The sequence below is a fragment of the Magnolia sinica genome, chromosome 13 (assembly GCF_029962835.1).
Source record: "Magnolia sinica isolate HGM2019 chromosome 13, MsV1, whole genome shotgun sequence".
Taxonomy (NCBI): domain Eukaryota; kingdom Viridiplantae; phylum Streptophyta; class Magnoliopsida; order Magnoliales; family Magnoliaceae; genus Magnolia; species Magnolia sinica.
Window position 1 is genome coordinate 18682828 of NC_080585.1, and position 15765 is coordinate 18698592.

Here is a 15765-nt window from a genome sequence, read left to right on the forward strand (position 1 = left end):
ATGCCCTACCATTAAAAACTTTTTAGGGCGCCCTTAAATGTTTGCATAGTGTTTATTTGTCATTGAATCCATTGATAAGGTCACATAAGCTTAAATGAATGAAAAAAAACAAACATAAGCTTGATCTAAAACTTTTATGGCTCATTAATGATCAACAACCAGGGTTTCCTATGGTATGGTCCACTTGGTAATTGGATCTACTCTGTTTCTAAGATCATGCGCTGAAATGATATAGATATATAGAATATATACATCGATGGTCTGCTGTTGTTCTTGAAGGGAAGCCCCATGGTAAGTGCCACAAAATCTTGGGTGAGGCCAAGGTCTTACCTAATCCACTCCCATTGAGGACACTCATATTTCATGTTTTACCTAGACATTAAGGTGGGCCATCTTGATTAAATATAGGATGTTGTTGGCTCAGTGGTAGACTCACAAGAGTTTCAACACGAGGTCATAGGTTTGGGCAGAGTTGGGCACATGGCGACTCGACTCATCTAACTCGTTTAGACCCGACTCGATCCGAATCGAATGGGTGAGTCAGTCTGAATTAAGTAGGCTACCCCCAATCCGACTCAAACCGAGTCAAGTTTGAGTTACCTAGTTATTTGACTTAAAACTCAATTCAATTAGATTCGACTAGATCTGAAACTTGACTCGACTCAGATTCAAGTATATATATATAATAATAAATTCTAATTCTTAAGTATCTCTAACCCTACTTGCTACACCTGACCTCGACGGCCTCGACCTGATCCCAAACTCTCTCTCTCTGTCCCTCATCCTCCTACTCTTCCAAGCTCAGCAGCCACGCACCACCCTTCTCCTCATCTCTCTCTCTCCTCTCCACTCCCTCCCTACCTCATCTCTTGATTCGATTCGGTGCCAACTCAACTCGACTCGGTCAGGATTAGTCTAGGCCAGACCTGAACTCAGATCAGGTCAGGCATGCTGAACTTGGTACCAAATCAGGTTGAGTTTGGGTGAGGCCTATTTCAAAATCGGATCAAGTCAAGTCCACCCTAACTCGGTCTAACTCGACTTGATGCCCAACTCTAGGTTTGAGCACTTATTGTGGTGTGAGTGAGTTGGCATGTGTGAGGTGTGTGAGTGCATGTGGGGTTAAAAAAAAAAAAGCTTCTCTTATTAGTTGTCCAATTTAAGGACACCAATTGAAAAGTTGTGATTATTCACTTAAGAAGAATTACATAGTTCAATAATTTAAAAATTATATTTAAAAAAATGTATATAAATTAGGCATAAATGTGCCAAATTTGGTAACAAGATAATAATAAATTTTGTCTCATATTCTATAAAATGTAGAAATTGAGACAATAAGGATAAATACAAAAATTTGTCAATTTTCAAACATTTATGATTTGTATTTATCAAATAATTTTTTTATTTTGGTTAAAAAAGTACTTAATTTTAGATATTAGGACTTTTTTCATATACATTATCATATAATTTTTTCATTACTTATAAATATTAAAATTTAACACTTAAAGTAATTTCGAGACTTGATTTTTTAGTTTACCAAACAACTATTTTACATTTCTCCATAGATATACAACATGACTCTAAAATTTTATTTACAGTCCCGTCGTGTGCAAGCTTCTCATATTTACAAGTATAGAGCTGGAAATGTCTTGGTCATGAGTCAACCTCCATGCCAAGACATTATACTGGATTAGGCAGGATGTTGGTTGGATGGTAGAGGTTTTAATTTTGTTTCCATCATCATCACCGTCCATTTTTCGCAGTGAAATTCCTCATGTGTTGGGCATTAAATATATATTTTTTTCCTTGAAATTTTGAAAAGCGTCGACCGTTGTTTTCAAATAACCTTGTCAAGGCTCAATGGATGATTTACCAGAGATTTTTTAGTGGACCCCACATGGTTCTTGTGGGCCTTTTTGGGTTCTGTTTTCTAGGTGATTGCGCAAATGTGCCAATCATGATGCCTCTGATGATTGGCTTCTGATTTACTGGGGGCAGCGTACACCACAGGTGCACAAATGAAATGTGTTCTTGCAATTGGAGGAACTGTTTAAGAGAGAGGTCCCACTGTCCTGTGAATCATCCAGCCGTTCAAATGAGCTTGAATGTAAATCATTTCCATCTTTTTTTCCTTTTTTTTTTTTGAAAAATAATAATAAAAAATTCTAAATACTCACTGTTCATTGAATGGTCAGGGCCTTTTGCACGGTGAGGCATTTTTCCCTACTGCATCTCATACCGGATTTGCCTGGCACAGTGTGGGGTCCACAGACATGTCTGTGACAAATCCACTCCGTCCATCTGTTTTGAAAGACCACAACAGTCGGACAGGATTTTAAAAATCAGGCAGATACAAAAACTCATGTGGGCCATACCACACAAAATAGGGGAATTGAAAGCCTGGCGGTGACAGGTTCTGTATCAGGATGATATTTATTCCTACAGTTTATCTAAGCGGCAGTAATTGTATGAACGGTTTGGATGGAATATAAACATGATGGCTCTAATAAGGCTTGAACGGTGGACGTTGCTGTTCCAACCGTTTTGTTGATATGGTATACCTGAGTGTTGAATCTGACTAATTTTTAGAATCCTGTCTTGTTATGGTCTTTCAAAACGGATAGACAGAGTGGATTTGTCGCATCCATGTCTGTGGACCCCACACAGCTCTGGGCACATGCATTCCGCTCTCCCTCTATCCAGGCCAACCTCAACCACCCATTTACGCGGGTGCAAAGATTCAATTGATGCTCCAGCAGTGTACCAGTCTTTTCCATTAGCTGATGCTTTCTGCCTGCCTGCCGGGTTCCATTATTAATTAGGATAGCTATTGGATACTCTGGCAGGTACAACACTTGATACGCAGGTAATAAAAAATTGTACTTGTCATACATTAACTTAAATTAAACGGACTAAAATGTGGAAACCCACTGTCGCAACATTTTCTTGAACAATCCTAGCCTTTGCTTTATGGATGCTTGCTTGTTGAAGCAGGGCCGTTGGATATTTTTCATTTTTAACTGTCCAAATGAATAAAGGCCAATTGTAGTTAGACAAGTAAATTAGCCTGAATTAGTTCTTTGATATATCTAAATTGGGACCCAAAATTTTCAACAGTTCAATTTCAAATACTGGTATGCCATGTATGCAATTCTTAAAGTAATTTTCAGTATCTGTGTATCATCAATCACACTCTACCGGAGTATCAAAGTTTTAGTTTTTTTTTTTTTTAAATTTATTTTTTAATTGGTGGTTGATAAAGCTATTGTTCTCTCTTCGAATCTCCTAACCTAATCAATAGAGAAAGAGATGTTCACCTGCAACAATGCTCCATCCAAATTTTAATGTACAGGCTTTCTGCTGCGCTCAATGCGGACCATCTCACGCTTTGTTTTTCTAGCCGTCCGCTAGATCGGTTGTATAGGTTGATATGATCTGTCCAGGTTTTAATGCCCCACCCCATCAGGTCCACCAGATGGAAGGTCCAGATGGCCTTTCATAAAGCCACGTAGATAGAATCACCCTCAGCGTACAGTTGCAACGTGCAACACGCACATCATACAGCTGCTCTTGATCTTTGTTTGGATTAGCTCAATCATTCCAGCTGCCGACACTTGCAACCGAGCCTAGAGCGATAAACGCTCGTCCAGACGCACTATCTTCAAGCGCCAAACCTAAAGCACCTCATGCTTTTATGTGGCATACGTGTGAGAAATCCAGTACGTTCATCAGGCCATTCTTCAGCGCACGTGTTTCGGCTAGTTCTTATTGGAAACGGATCGGCCACTCCCCCTGACACCAGCCAATGGCTGGTGGTCGGTGCCCTGTGGGCCCCACCATGATGTATATGTTTCATCCATGCGGTCCATCTATTTTTACAGATAATTTTACAGTACGAGACCAAAGATGAGGTACATCTCAATCTCAAGTGGACCACATTACCGGAAACAGTGTTGAATAAGTGTCGAACATTAAAAACATTTGAGGGGCCATAAAAGTTTTTCCCTTCATCTGGGCATGTATGACCTAATCAACAGATGGGATGTCAAATAAAAAGTACAGTGGGCCTCAGGAGGATTTTAATGGTGGATATCCAATCACTATTATTTTCATGTGGTGTGTTCTACCTGAGATTTATATACCTCTCATTTTTGGGATAAAGTTACAAAATTATCTGTAACAATGGATGAACGGAATGGATGAAACACATACATCATGGTGAGGCCCACGGAGCACCGACCACCAGCCACGGGGCTGGTGTCAGGGGGAGTAGCCAATCACCGTTGTTATTTTCCTGAAAAGGAATGTTACACACACCTCCCCAGGTTTTTCACTACTCTGGTTCCCATTTCTGACCACTGGAGCCGATGGCTCGGTGATCCGGACCATCCATCTGTTGTGTCCTCTTTGGATGGACGATGCCCTGAAAATCTTCCTGTAAGATCGATGCCGTCAATCTTGGGTTTTTTTTTAAATCAGTTGAATGTGGACCGTTTCTTAATAATCTATTTGCAAACACATATCAAAACACTATGGTTATCATATCTAGCAGATTTTTGGAACATGATCATCCACCATGGGAAACAACCGATCAGCCGTCTGATTTCCGAACCATGCGCCCAAGCGTCAAGATTGTAAATCCGTGTACGATGAAAAGCTCGGGATCCTATCATTCCTATTTCCTAAATAAATTTCTTCTCACACGCGGGGCACGTGCTGATGAACGGACCGCATGGATTTTGCGGCAAGGAGCATCAAGCGGGACCAATCTGACAATCTCAGATCCTCACGTGCGTGTGTGTTTTGGCGCTTGAGTTGGGGAGTCTGCAATTACTAATTACAAACCCAAACGGGTTACTTGATACTCTAGCTGTGTGTGAAGTTTGATACGCAGGCATTGAGAAATTGCACACGTGGCATGGAATGACTCAAAATAAACCGACTAAATGGTGAAACTCAATGTCTTTAAGTTATATTCCCAAAATAAAAATGGTTGAATGATCCTAACCTCTGATTCGTGGATACTTTTTTATTTAAATAGGACCATAGAATAGTTTTAATTTTAACCGTGTAAATAAATGTCCGCCGTTCGGATACCCATATGATTAAATAAGACTTATTTTTGGTCCATGATACATCTAAAATGGGATCCATAGTTTGGACAGTTTAGTTTGAATTAATTTTATACCATGTATGCAATTTTTAAGTAATGTCTAGGCGCGTGTGTATCATTCATCGCACTGCCAGAGTATCAAAGCTTTTCCCCACCTAAAAGTAGCAGCCTCGAAAAGAGTCACCTCAGCTTCGGTCCCGAGCCTGAATTCCGAACCTACTCACTCTTCCACTAGCAGCAATAAACACTTGGCTACTACTGCTTTCTTACAACTGATATTCCAAACCCATATCTCGTGCTTTCGTGCACACAGAGAGAGAGAGAGAGAGAGAGAGGAGGTTCTGGGAGCTTAGATCTATGATGGATTTCTTCAAGCACGACAATGTCCGTTTTCGGAGATGAATTTGAGTAGGTTCGAGCGATTTCTACTGCAATCGATCGTTTTTAATGCTTGAATTTTCCGAATCAGTTTGAATTCTGAGGAGTTTCGGAGCTCAAACGCTAAAATCACGCTCTTTCTGGTAAGAAACCGCGAAAGAATCAGATTTTCTGTGATCTAGAAGTTTCATGTGAATTTAAGTGTTTCTATAACAATGATCGGATATTTAATTCTTTGAATCTCATTTTTAGGCAAGAAATTGCATGCATTTCATCGTTTTTCTTATTTTTGGCGGTTTTGGGTTTCTCGATCTCGTTCCGGCGAGAAAATTTTCAGGAAATTCAGGAACTTTAAGCTGGAATTCTGTATTTGTGAAGATTGCGCTCTTGAATCAGCACTCAAGATCGAGAAAAATCAAAGGCTTGAGTCACTAGTAGCTCAATTTTGAGTGTTATTTGGTGTGGGTAGCTACAATATTACATAATTTCAGCAAATGACTCCAAATCAGTGATCTAACGAGGAATCTGGTTACAGAACCATGTTGGCGAGAAAAGGAAGGTGTTAGGCACCTCTTCTCGCCAGGAATCGTGGTTTCTACTAAGTGGCTTAGTAGGATTTGGTTCGAAGCAAAAGTCCTTGCATTGATATATGAAATTGGAGATTACAATTCATGATAACTCGAATAATAACACGAATCAACATGAAAAGTAAAGAAATCTCGTTGATGTGCTAAAATAGCTCCGAATTTGAAGTTGCAATTCTGCCGTGGAGGGATTTGATCTTTCTTGAAGCTCGAATGTATGTTGTAGATTGTGATGGAAGGGTCGTAGGAGCCAATTCTCAGGCCACAAGGGCCGAGTTGTACTCCTCTCCCTCTTCCACACAATTCCTTGCTTGAATCTTCATCATCACCTTCTTCTCCATTCTCTTGCTCTAGTCCTCTTTCAAAAGCTGGGAAAGAAGGAAAAACTTCAAGACTAAGGGAAATTCTGAAAATAAAAAATAGATGTTTTGAATCTTTCTACTTCCTTTCAATAACAGGCCCTTGTGGGATTTTGCTGTTAATGTGTTTCTTGCCATTAAAAAACTGTAGGTGTAACTGTGGCATAAAGCCTTGATTTTGTGCAAGATCTTCAGTCTTATTCTGTTCAGTTCCCACAAAGACTCACGATGATTCATACTAAGTCCGAGTCCGACATCACTAGTTTAGCCCCTTCGTCACCAAGGTCTCCAAAGCAGCCCGTTTACTATGTGCAGAGTCCTTCACGGGACTCTCATGATGGCGACAAATCCTCTTCGATGCACGCGACTCCCATCTACAACAGCCCGATGGAGTCACCTTCGCATCCTTCTTACGGACGTCACTCAAGGGCCTCTTCTGCAAGCCGGTTCTCAGGAATGTTTCGGTCCTCATCTGGTCGGAAAGGGAACAGAAAGAGGAATGATAAGGGTTGGCCTGAGTGTAATGTAATTCAAGAGGAGGGCTCTTATGACGATCTCGAGGGAGAGAGGGGATTCTCTCGACGTTGCCAGGTCTTGATTGCCCTTTTGGTTTTCATTCTCCTCTTCACTGTCTTCTCACTTATCATCTGGGGGGCCAGTCGGCCATACAAAGCAGAGATTGTTGTGAAGGTATGCTGAACTCCTACTTATTTATGTTTTTTTAACCTTCACTGTGTCAGTGAAGCACATTGATTCAGCAAATTTTCTCATTGATCTAGGCTGCCAATTAGAATGATTACCTCTTGGATGGGCCATATGCCAAAACCCCAGATTGATTGGATGGGCCTAATGGTGCACCCAAAAATTAAAAAAAAACACTAAAATTGGATAGTCAATAATTGATACAATGTCATCCTAAAAATTTGAAAGTGGCGGGTTGGAATTGTCTTGACCTTCCAATTAATCGACATTGCAGGCTACCAAGAGGTGGCAGTTTTAACCATAATGAAAGCCGGTGAAGGTTAACATATTCCACCAATGCAGTGAAGGTCAACAAAATCCATTATGGTTATAAGTTATCTGTTTTTACAAGAACATTACAGAGATACAGTAGCATAAGGGATGTGACCCCAAGTCCCCAAAATCTCCACAAGATACCATGGTCAGCTTAAATCAATGTTCAAAGCTCCAAGATGACTCCTCAAATTTGTCCCCCATTGCCATGTGCTGTATTGAAGTTGAAGTTGGATATTGAAAGTACTATTTTGCTCTTGCCTGAGCATTTAACACTGGGCTAAATCATATTCTGCAAAGTTGGCTTCTGTACAAAAAAATTATCATAGAAAGGAAAATAGAAAGCAATTTTTTTTTTTAGTGATGTACAATTCTTCCCAATTTGTTTTGCTCAGTAGAAGGCTGCAAGAAAGAAAGAAACATTGGAGGAAGACAAATAACTTGACAAAAATCTAAATATGATATTGTTTTGGAAATATTAAAAACTCCGACCTGATTCATAAACCAGTTTTCCACTTCCTGACTTCCACTTGCCAAGCCAGAATATGGATTTTGGACTCATTACACGAAGCTGGCGCTATTTGAGGCTACTTGTCTGTCTGCTGAGTCAATCAATGAGTTTTTGGATATTTCCTTGGGTATGCTGCAGTTGCTTTGTACTGTAATGGTGATGAATGGCTGTTGGTTACGAAAATAAATTGCATGCCATGTCTTAAATTACAGGATTAAGGAAAGCCATCTTAGCTGTCATGTGATCTTCCTAAAATTTGATTATTTTCTTTTAATATTTGTGATTTTGTTTGTGATGGATCAATTCTTTTCTCTATGAACTATGGTCCGCATGATGAGTTTGCTGTCATTGCAGACGCTGGCTGTAAGTAACTTCAATTTGGGGGCGGGATCAGACTATACAGGGGTCCCAACAAAGATGGTGACGATGAATTGCTCATTGAAGATAGGCATCTACAATCCAGCTACGCTGTTTGGTATTCATGTCAGCTCCACACCCATCAATGTTATCTATGCAGAAATCCCTATGGCAACCGGACAGGTGATTTTCTTCCTTTCTTTTCCAATCAAATGAAGATTTGAGAAGTCATCTAACCAAATGCTCTACATTGGACTGGGTGGTTTGCTCATGGCCATCCACACTCAAGCCCATACAGACAGATTCAGGACCAATGAGTTCTGAAACATTTGCAAGAGGCCAAGAGAAACTCAAGGATACTTGCAGACACACATGCCAGCATGGCATGGCAGGTGCATATGTGAGATCAATCCATTCATCAAGAAAACCCATCATGTATGTGCTCCATCAAGTGGGCCACACTTGCACATTTATGTGGACTGCTGGTAAGAATTTTGGCCACCCATTTGTTTTGCAAGCATGTGGGCCAGGGCATATCAATGGTGGGGCTCATCTGATCAACATACGTTATCTCACATGTGCCGTGCCATCATATATGCCATGCAGCTTATCCTTCTTACTCTCTGTGGTGGTTGCAAGGAATCTACTTGCAACTGTTCTGTCTGTATTTGGTCAAAACTTAAAAAGAGTATATTTAAGAGTATTTTATTTGCATAACTTTGCTCTGTGTGATTATTCTAAGAGAAATGAACTTGTGAAAACACCAATAATAAATTCCGCCACTGGTGATTCTTGTCCTGTGGTGACTGAAATTGATCCCATGCTATTATGCCCCATATTCTTAAGTGGCAATGGGATTGGGCCCTGGTTCCTACTCAGGAGTTAAAATTCGTCAATCATGGATTCTTTTTTCTTTTTCTTTTTTAACACACGTTTTCGCACCCCACCCACACCCACACACTCACACCACAGTGGGATTTCACCACAATGGGTACTCGAACCCATGACCTTGTGTTGAAACTCAATCATGGATTCTTTTATCCTTTGAAGGACGAGAAAAAAAAAAATGAATGAAATGACATCATGGGGTTCTGCTAGTTCAACTCTTGCGGTTGTCCTGGGCATCTACACCTCCCACTACATGTCAACAAGCTGGAACTGGTTCAACATCTGACCTGTTCATCAGATAGGCCCCGCTCTGTAGAAGCACTGGCCCATTCTCACCATGTGGGCATGTATGAAACAAGTTAAAGTTTTTCTACCCATCTGTCTGTTCCATGCATTGTAGCCCACTTGATGAATGGGTGGGCCTGATTTTTGGGCAAGGGCATTTGCTCACTGTTCCTTGTCCATGTTTGCACATGTGATAACATGCATGTTGGAGCCCGGACCTGCATAGATGTTGAGAAAACTCCAGTTTAGTTTTATTAATTAATTTATTATTATTATTATTATTATTTGATCTTATTATTGCAATTCAATTCTAAATGCATCCAAGAACACCTTAAAATGCTGCTACTGACAGATCTTTTGAACGGCTACCTGATACAATCTGTATTGCATTACAGCTGAAGAAGTACTACCAACCGAGAAAGAGCCACCGGACTGTGTCTGTGATCCTCCAAGGAACCAAGGTTCCTCTGTATGGTGCAGGAGCTAGCCTAACAGTATCCGACAATGCTGGTGGCAAAGTTCCACTGAGGATTGAGTTTGAGATCCGCTCACGAGGAGATGTAGTGGGAAAGCTGGTGAGAACAAAGCATCACAGGTACATCTCCTGTGCCATTGTCATGGACACTACTAAAACTAAACCCATCAAAATCTCACAGAATTCTTGTACGTATGATTGAGTTCAATTCTCATACGATTCAAGATTAAAGCTCCTGGGTTCACTCAGACACCGCTCCACATCTCCCTACCAATATCACATATTCAATTCCAGCTCAGCTGCTGAACAAAAAGAAGAGAGAGAGAGAGAGAGAGAGAGAGAGAGAGAGAGAGAGAGAGAGAGAGAGAGAGAGAGAGAGAGAGAGAGAAGCATTTCCTTTATGTTTTTGGTTTTTCATTCACATGTTTGGAGTGATAAAGCTGTGAATAAGGTCTATTTATATTGGGGGTGGAAAATCTCCTGTTGTTGTAATTCTTAGCGATATGTGGTGTATTTCTTTGTTGTTTAATTCTTGCCGGCATAACGGCTTTAGTCAGATCTTAAGCTTGTGATTCTTTTTTACTTTTTCTTTTTTTGGCAAATTGTTAGAATTTGAGTTTGGTGAAGCAAAACTGCATCTTTGAAAACTGAGGCATCAAGAAATGCTAATTGATCCATCATTTGGGAAGTGATCTCCTTATGTGCCAAACAGGAAGCAGGTTGCAAGATTGGATTTCTGCTTATTGACTGATTCCCGCTGTGCAGTGTAGATAGCTAGTACCAGGAATCTGGCCCATCTGATCAGACGGGCCACATTTGTACATGGGATGTGGACCATTGGTCAATTTCTCATCACCAGGGAGTGACCCATTCTAGTCTTTGGAATTTTCTTTTCCACTTACTTAGGCCCTGTTTGGTAGCCGTGTAAAAATGAGTTCATCACATTTTAGTTAGTTGTAGCTAGATATTAGATGTGTTTGGTGGCACCAAATATAATGAAATTTCATGATTAATCAGTCTAGTTTGGTGCAAACTATCATGATATTTGGTGCATTCAAACACAACCACACGCTTAGGGTGGATTACCAAATAACCAACAATTGATTTTAAGGGTGCACCAAATATCATGATATTTTCGCATCCGCTGATTAATCATGTAATATCATGCAATTTCATAATATTTGGTGCAACCAAACACATATATCTAATGCACAATTACTGTTAACTACCCCTGTCTAAGTGGCTATCAAACAGGGCCATGGATGAATGCATCATATTGAGTTCAATAAAATAGCTGTAATCGAATGAAAGGAAAAATAAAAAAGGGGCACCTGGCATTATCCAGGGGCCCTTGATTCGAGCTGTCGGGATGGCCCACATGATTTGTTTCTTTATAATGCCAGGTTGCGGTAGTTGGCCAGATTCTGATGGCATGTAACGTTTGTTTTATGGGTTCTCATGTGGTGCAAAATTCACCCGAAACTGGCTTCAAACGGTATAGGCTGTCGGTACTTGGCCTGTTTGGTTGTGGAGGTTCTTCTTAAAGAGGAACCTTTTTTTTTTTTTTTTCAAACCTTCTCCATTTTGTTTTTTTTTTTTTCATGAATGGACGACCAAACATGCCCATGAAATTTTGTGATGTAGGATTTAAATTTGTATGTGTATGCGCTTGAAGTCTTCAATCTAATCATAATGGGTATCTAATCTTGTGACGTGGAGTTTCTTCTCAAAAACTACATTTTTGCAACTTTTCTGCGGTGTATTTTTTCACAGATTGACACAAAAGTGTTCCCATGAAATTCTGCAATGGAAGAAGTCTCCAGCCTAAATATGCCGGGATTTCAATCTGATTTTTGTGTGTTCATGTTGCTTAGATTCGGAGGGGGTGCAGAAACACACGAAGTGCGTTTGGATATATTAGCCCCTTCCAAGTAGCTGCTATTCTTGGTGTTGTTGTCATTACAATTCTTTTTCTTTTCTTTTCTTTTTTAATATTTTTGGTTGTTGACGTAGACCCCATGAGGTGGGGCTTGCCAGAGTGCCCACATGTGTGGCGAGTCCAAAAGATTGCTTACACGATTTGGACTTCAAATAAGACATCTAAATGATTAGTTGGTATACAAGATTCTTATCCAAATCTCATGCCTAAACGGGTGAAGCTATATTTAGAGCAAGATGGCATACACAGTTGTACGTTCAAAAACAGTCTTTCTCTCCCCTGGGGTTTAACTCGTGCATAAGGTTCGGTTATCTTCCCACCACCATTAGTGTGGGTCAGTTGACCTTTGTTCATTATTACGTGGGCCTCTATCACAGCCGGAGTTATTAGAGGAGTGGATTGTTTCATCATTCCGTCATGCAACTTACACGTGTTGAAAGTTTATTCCAATCATCACTACAAAAAGTGATATGAAACTGTGCTCTAGTGATTGGACACCAGATAAGCCACTGCCAACATGTTTTTAGTTGTTAGGGCCTGTTTGGATGCCTGTAAGTGCTTTTAAGTTGTAAGTGACTTACCTGTAAGTCACTGACTTACAGGTGAAAGTTACTTACAGGTAACCTGTTTGGATGTAAGTTGTAAGTCACTTACAGGTAAGTTAGTTTTTCTATTTGGATGACATGTAAGTTACTTACAGGTAAAAAGCCGAATATTCACATCGAGCAGAGCTTAGATTGGGGAATCATTCTAAAATGTTATAATCATATTAAAAAAATGTGGGATCAAATATGTTATTTTGTTAAGCCCATCAAGATAAATATTTGAGATAATTATTAAGCTAAACCAATCATCAAGTGGGCTATAAAGCGGGCCCACGAATTCAAAATATCTATAATATAGAGTAATAACTCAATTTAAGCATTGAGAATAAACTTAAAAACATTAATAGAAAATCTACTAATTAAATTACATTACCAATGTCTTCTTTAACTATAGAAATTACATTTAAAACTTTTCACTTGGGAATCATCCTCTCAAACCATTCATTCCTTTAAATAGGAATTATTCCAAAGTGTACATCAATGACCCGCGTTAAACTGAACAAATGCTATCCATAGTCAGCCCTACTGTGGCTTATTCATCTGAATTGCTGTACCATGACTCCAGTTATAGAAATCAAGAACCAAATGTACCATGGATATTTGCAATTGAACAGTCATTAATGATCGAGTGAAGAATTGGGACATGGTCCATCCATAGTAGGTCCATTTGAACAATGACCTTGGTTGCAAGGGCCATAAGAATAAGTAGGATTTATATACCAGATACATGATGGATTCATAGTTTTCTGATCTATGCCACTGGTCTATATGAGAGAACTGTAGTTGCTGGCCAATGAAAACTTACACTATAAGCATACGTTCCACCAATCAAATCTCAATGGGCTTCTACTATGAATGAAAATGCCCCACAGTCCATGCAAACTAGCAAATCCAAATCATCTAGAAATGTCAAGCAAGGTGGGCCTAAAATCCTTGATGGACAAACTGCAGCATATTTTAACATGCCATTTCTTCCTTCGTGAAAAACCTGGCAACACAAGCAAGGTGGGCCTAAAATCCCTAATGGAGAAACGGTTGAGCGGAGTGGGTATATAACACATCATCAAGGTGGGCCCACGTCAGGGGTAACACCCACTACCGTGTTACCAGTAACGTAATTAGACTACGTACTGAGTTGCTGCTATACTTTTTTTATACTAAGTAAATTCAGTTAGGCCCACTGTAAATGTATACGGTTTATCCAATCCATTCATCCATTTTTTTCATCTAGATGTAGACGTTGAGCCATAAATTTAAGAATATCCAAAGCTTAAGTGGGCCATACCACAGGAAACAGTGGAAATACTGATTGGATTGTTGAAACCTTTTTAGTGCCTATAGAGATCTTTAGTTGTCATCGAACATGTTCATAAGATCACAAAGACCTGGATTAAGGGAAAAAAAAAAAATCATCTTGATCCATAACTTTTGTGGCCTCCCAAAAATTTTCAACGGTATACACTCAATTCACACTATTTCCTATGTTGTGGTCCACTTGATCTTTGGATATAACTAATTTTTAGGATCATGACTTAAAATTAAGTATTAAAATGGATGGACAGCGTGGATCAAATACATATATCATGGTGGATCCCACGGATTTTACGGATTACTCAGCACACGATCCCTTCCGTTTTCAAAGGAGAAAAAAAGGATAGATGAAACCCTACCTTTTTAGGAGGAGAAGAGAAGGCAGGTGGTAACTGCAGCGAGAGATTACAGAGACGGAGAGAGATTGCGGAGAGGGAGGGGGAGAGATTGCAGAGACGGAGAGAGATTGCCGTTTTCAATGGCTGGTGCTACTTCTTCATTGGCTGGAGCTTCACGGTTATAATGGTGGTTGGTGGGTTGGTGCGTTTCTTCTTCTTTCTCTCTTTTTAAAAATCTGACCGTTGAGCCTGTAAGTGACTTATAGGGAAGTGACTTCCCATCCTCATACCCCTGCAGTTTTTTGGTAAATTTGTCTGTAAGTGACTTACAGGTGATTTTTCTCCTCCAAACATCACCCGTAAGTGACTTCCCTATAAGTCACTTCCTACTTACCTAACTTACAGGCATCCAAACAGGCCCTTAATGTCATCGGCTTGCTAACTCCTCAGCAATCTTGCCAATGTACACTTCAATTGTGCTTTGAGACTATGCACCGGACGCTGAGAATTAGCTTATGATGCAGTATGATATGAGAACTAGCTAGAAGTGGACTAGGAAAGCCGGTATTGACTTCTTATTACATAAATTTAAGAAATCTTTAAATTCCTTACATCAATGGCTTAGAGTGTCCAACGTGGCATATAGTACAATTCAACTGTTGTTTTCAAGTGAAATTGATTGATTGGAAATTTTTAAGTGGGCCCCACGTGCATGTTTTGCGCCTTTTAAAAATATTTATTTATTTATTTTGGCAAATCCGTAATCATCATGCCACTAATTGCTGTCTGATTCGTCGGCTGTCTCACCAAAGAACTTTCTTAAGGAGTCGCATTATCCACTGCAGGAGCATACAAACGATTCCAGCCTAATAAGAAGGGTGGTTGGAACTGTAAAAAAGGGTAGGTCCAAGTGCCCTACAAACGATCCCCACCATTTAAATGGCCAGGACCATTTGCAGGCTGGTGGGCAGGTGTAAAGATTCAATTTTTATTTTTTATTTTTTTAAGATCTTTATTTCTTTTACATACATCTTCTTATTCAATGAATCACCTGAGTCATGATTTTTTTACTTCCAAATGGTCATTCACCACTTTTTCCAGTGGTGTGGTCCACCAGAGATTTAGGTCTAATTAATTATTGGGATAGATTCCTTATATGATCTGAAAAAACGGATGGGGAGAGTGGATATGAAACGTATTCATCAAGGTAGGCCCCACACCGTGAGGGTAACACCCAATAAGCTGTTATCCGGATAACACCTAATCGGCTTCGAGCTTTGATTGGCTAATGATATGTGGGCCGTACATGAAGACAGACGTCAAAGGATCGCGCCGGTGGATAGGATCCACCCAGGTGGCTGGATCCTTGACTGTGGGGCCCACCTTGATATATCGTACTTAAATCCACGAAGTCCATCTGTTTTGATAGCTCATTTTAGGGCATGATACAAAAAGTGAAGTACATCCAAATCTCAGGTGGATCACATCACATGAATCAGTGGTGATTGAATACCACCATTAAAAAAAATTTCAGGGCCACCGGAATGTTTATTTAGAATCCAACCCGTTAATAAGGTCACAAATACCTGGACGAAGGGACCACATAAA

General features: G+C 39.9%; 1 protein-coding gene across 1 annotated transcript; it reads left to right on the forward strand.

The window, feature by feature from the left end:
* Positions 1-5386: 5386 nt before the first annotated feature.
* On the forward strand, positions 5387-10528 carry LOC131223070 (NDR1/HIN1-like protein 6). The gene is made up of 4 exons (XM_058218357.1): positions 5387-5634; positions 6586-7124; positions 8314-8499; positions 9885-10528. The coding sequence occupies exons 2-4, from the start codon at positions 6663-6665 to the stop codon at positions 10164-10166; spliced, it is 930 nt and encodes a 309-aa protein (XP_058074340.1). The 5' UTR covers positions 5387-5634; positions 6586-6662; the 3' UTR covers positions 10167-10528.
* The last annotated feature ends 5237 nt before the right edge of the window (positions 10529-15765 follow it).

Excerpts from the sequence above, each read along its gene's own strand:
- LOC131223070 (XM_058218357.1), top strand. The coding sequence starts at position 6,663 with ATGATTCATACTAAGTCCGAGTCCGACATCACTAGTTTAGCCCCTTCG. Across the intron at positions 7,125-8,313 it reads AAGCAGAGATTGTTGTGAAG|ACGCTGGCTGTAAGTAACTT; the intron begins GTATGCTGAACT and ends CTGTCATTGCAG. Across the intron at positions 8,500-9,884 it reads TCCCTATGGCAACCGGACAG|CTGAAGAAGTACTACCAACC; the intron begins GTGATTTTCTTC and ends ATTGCATTACAG.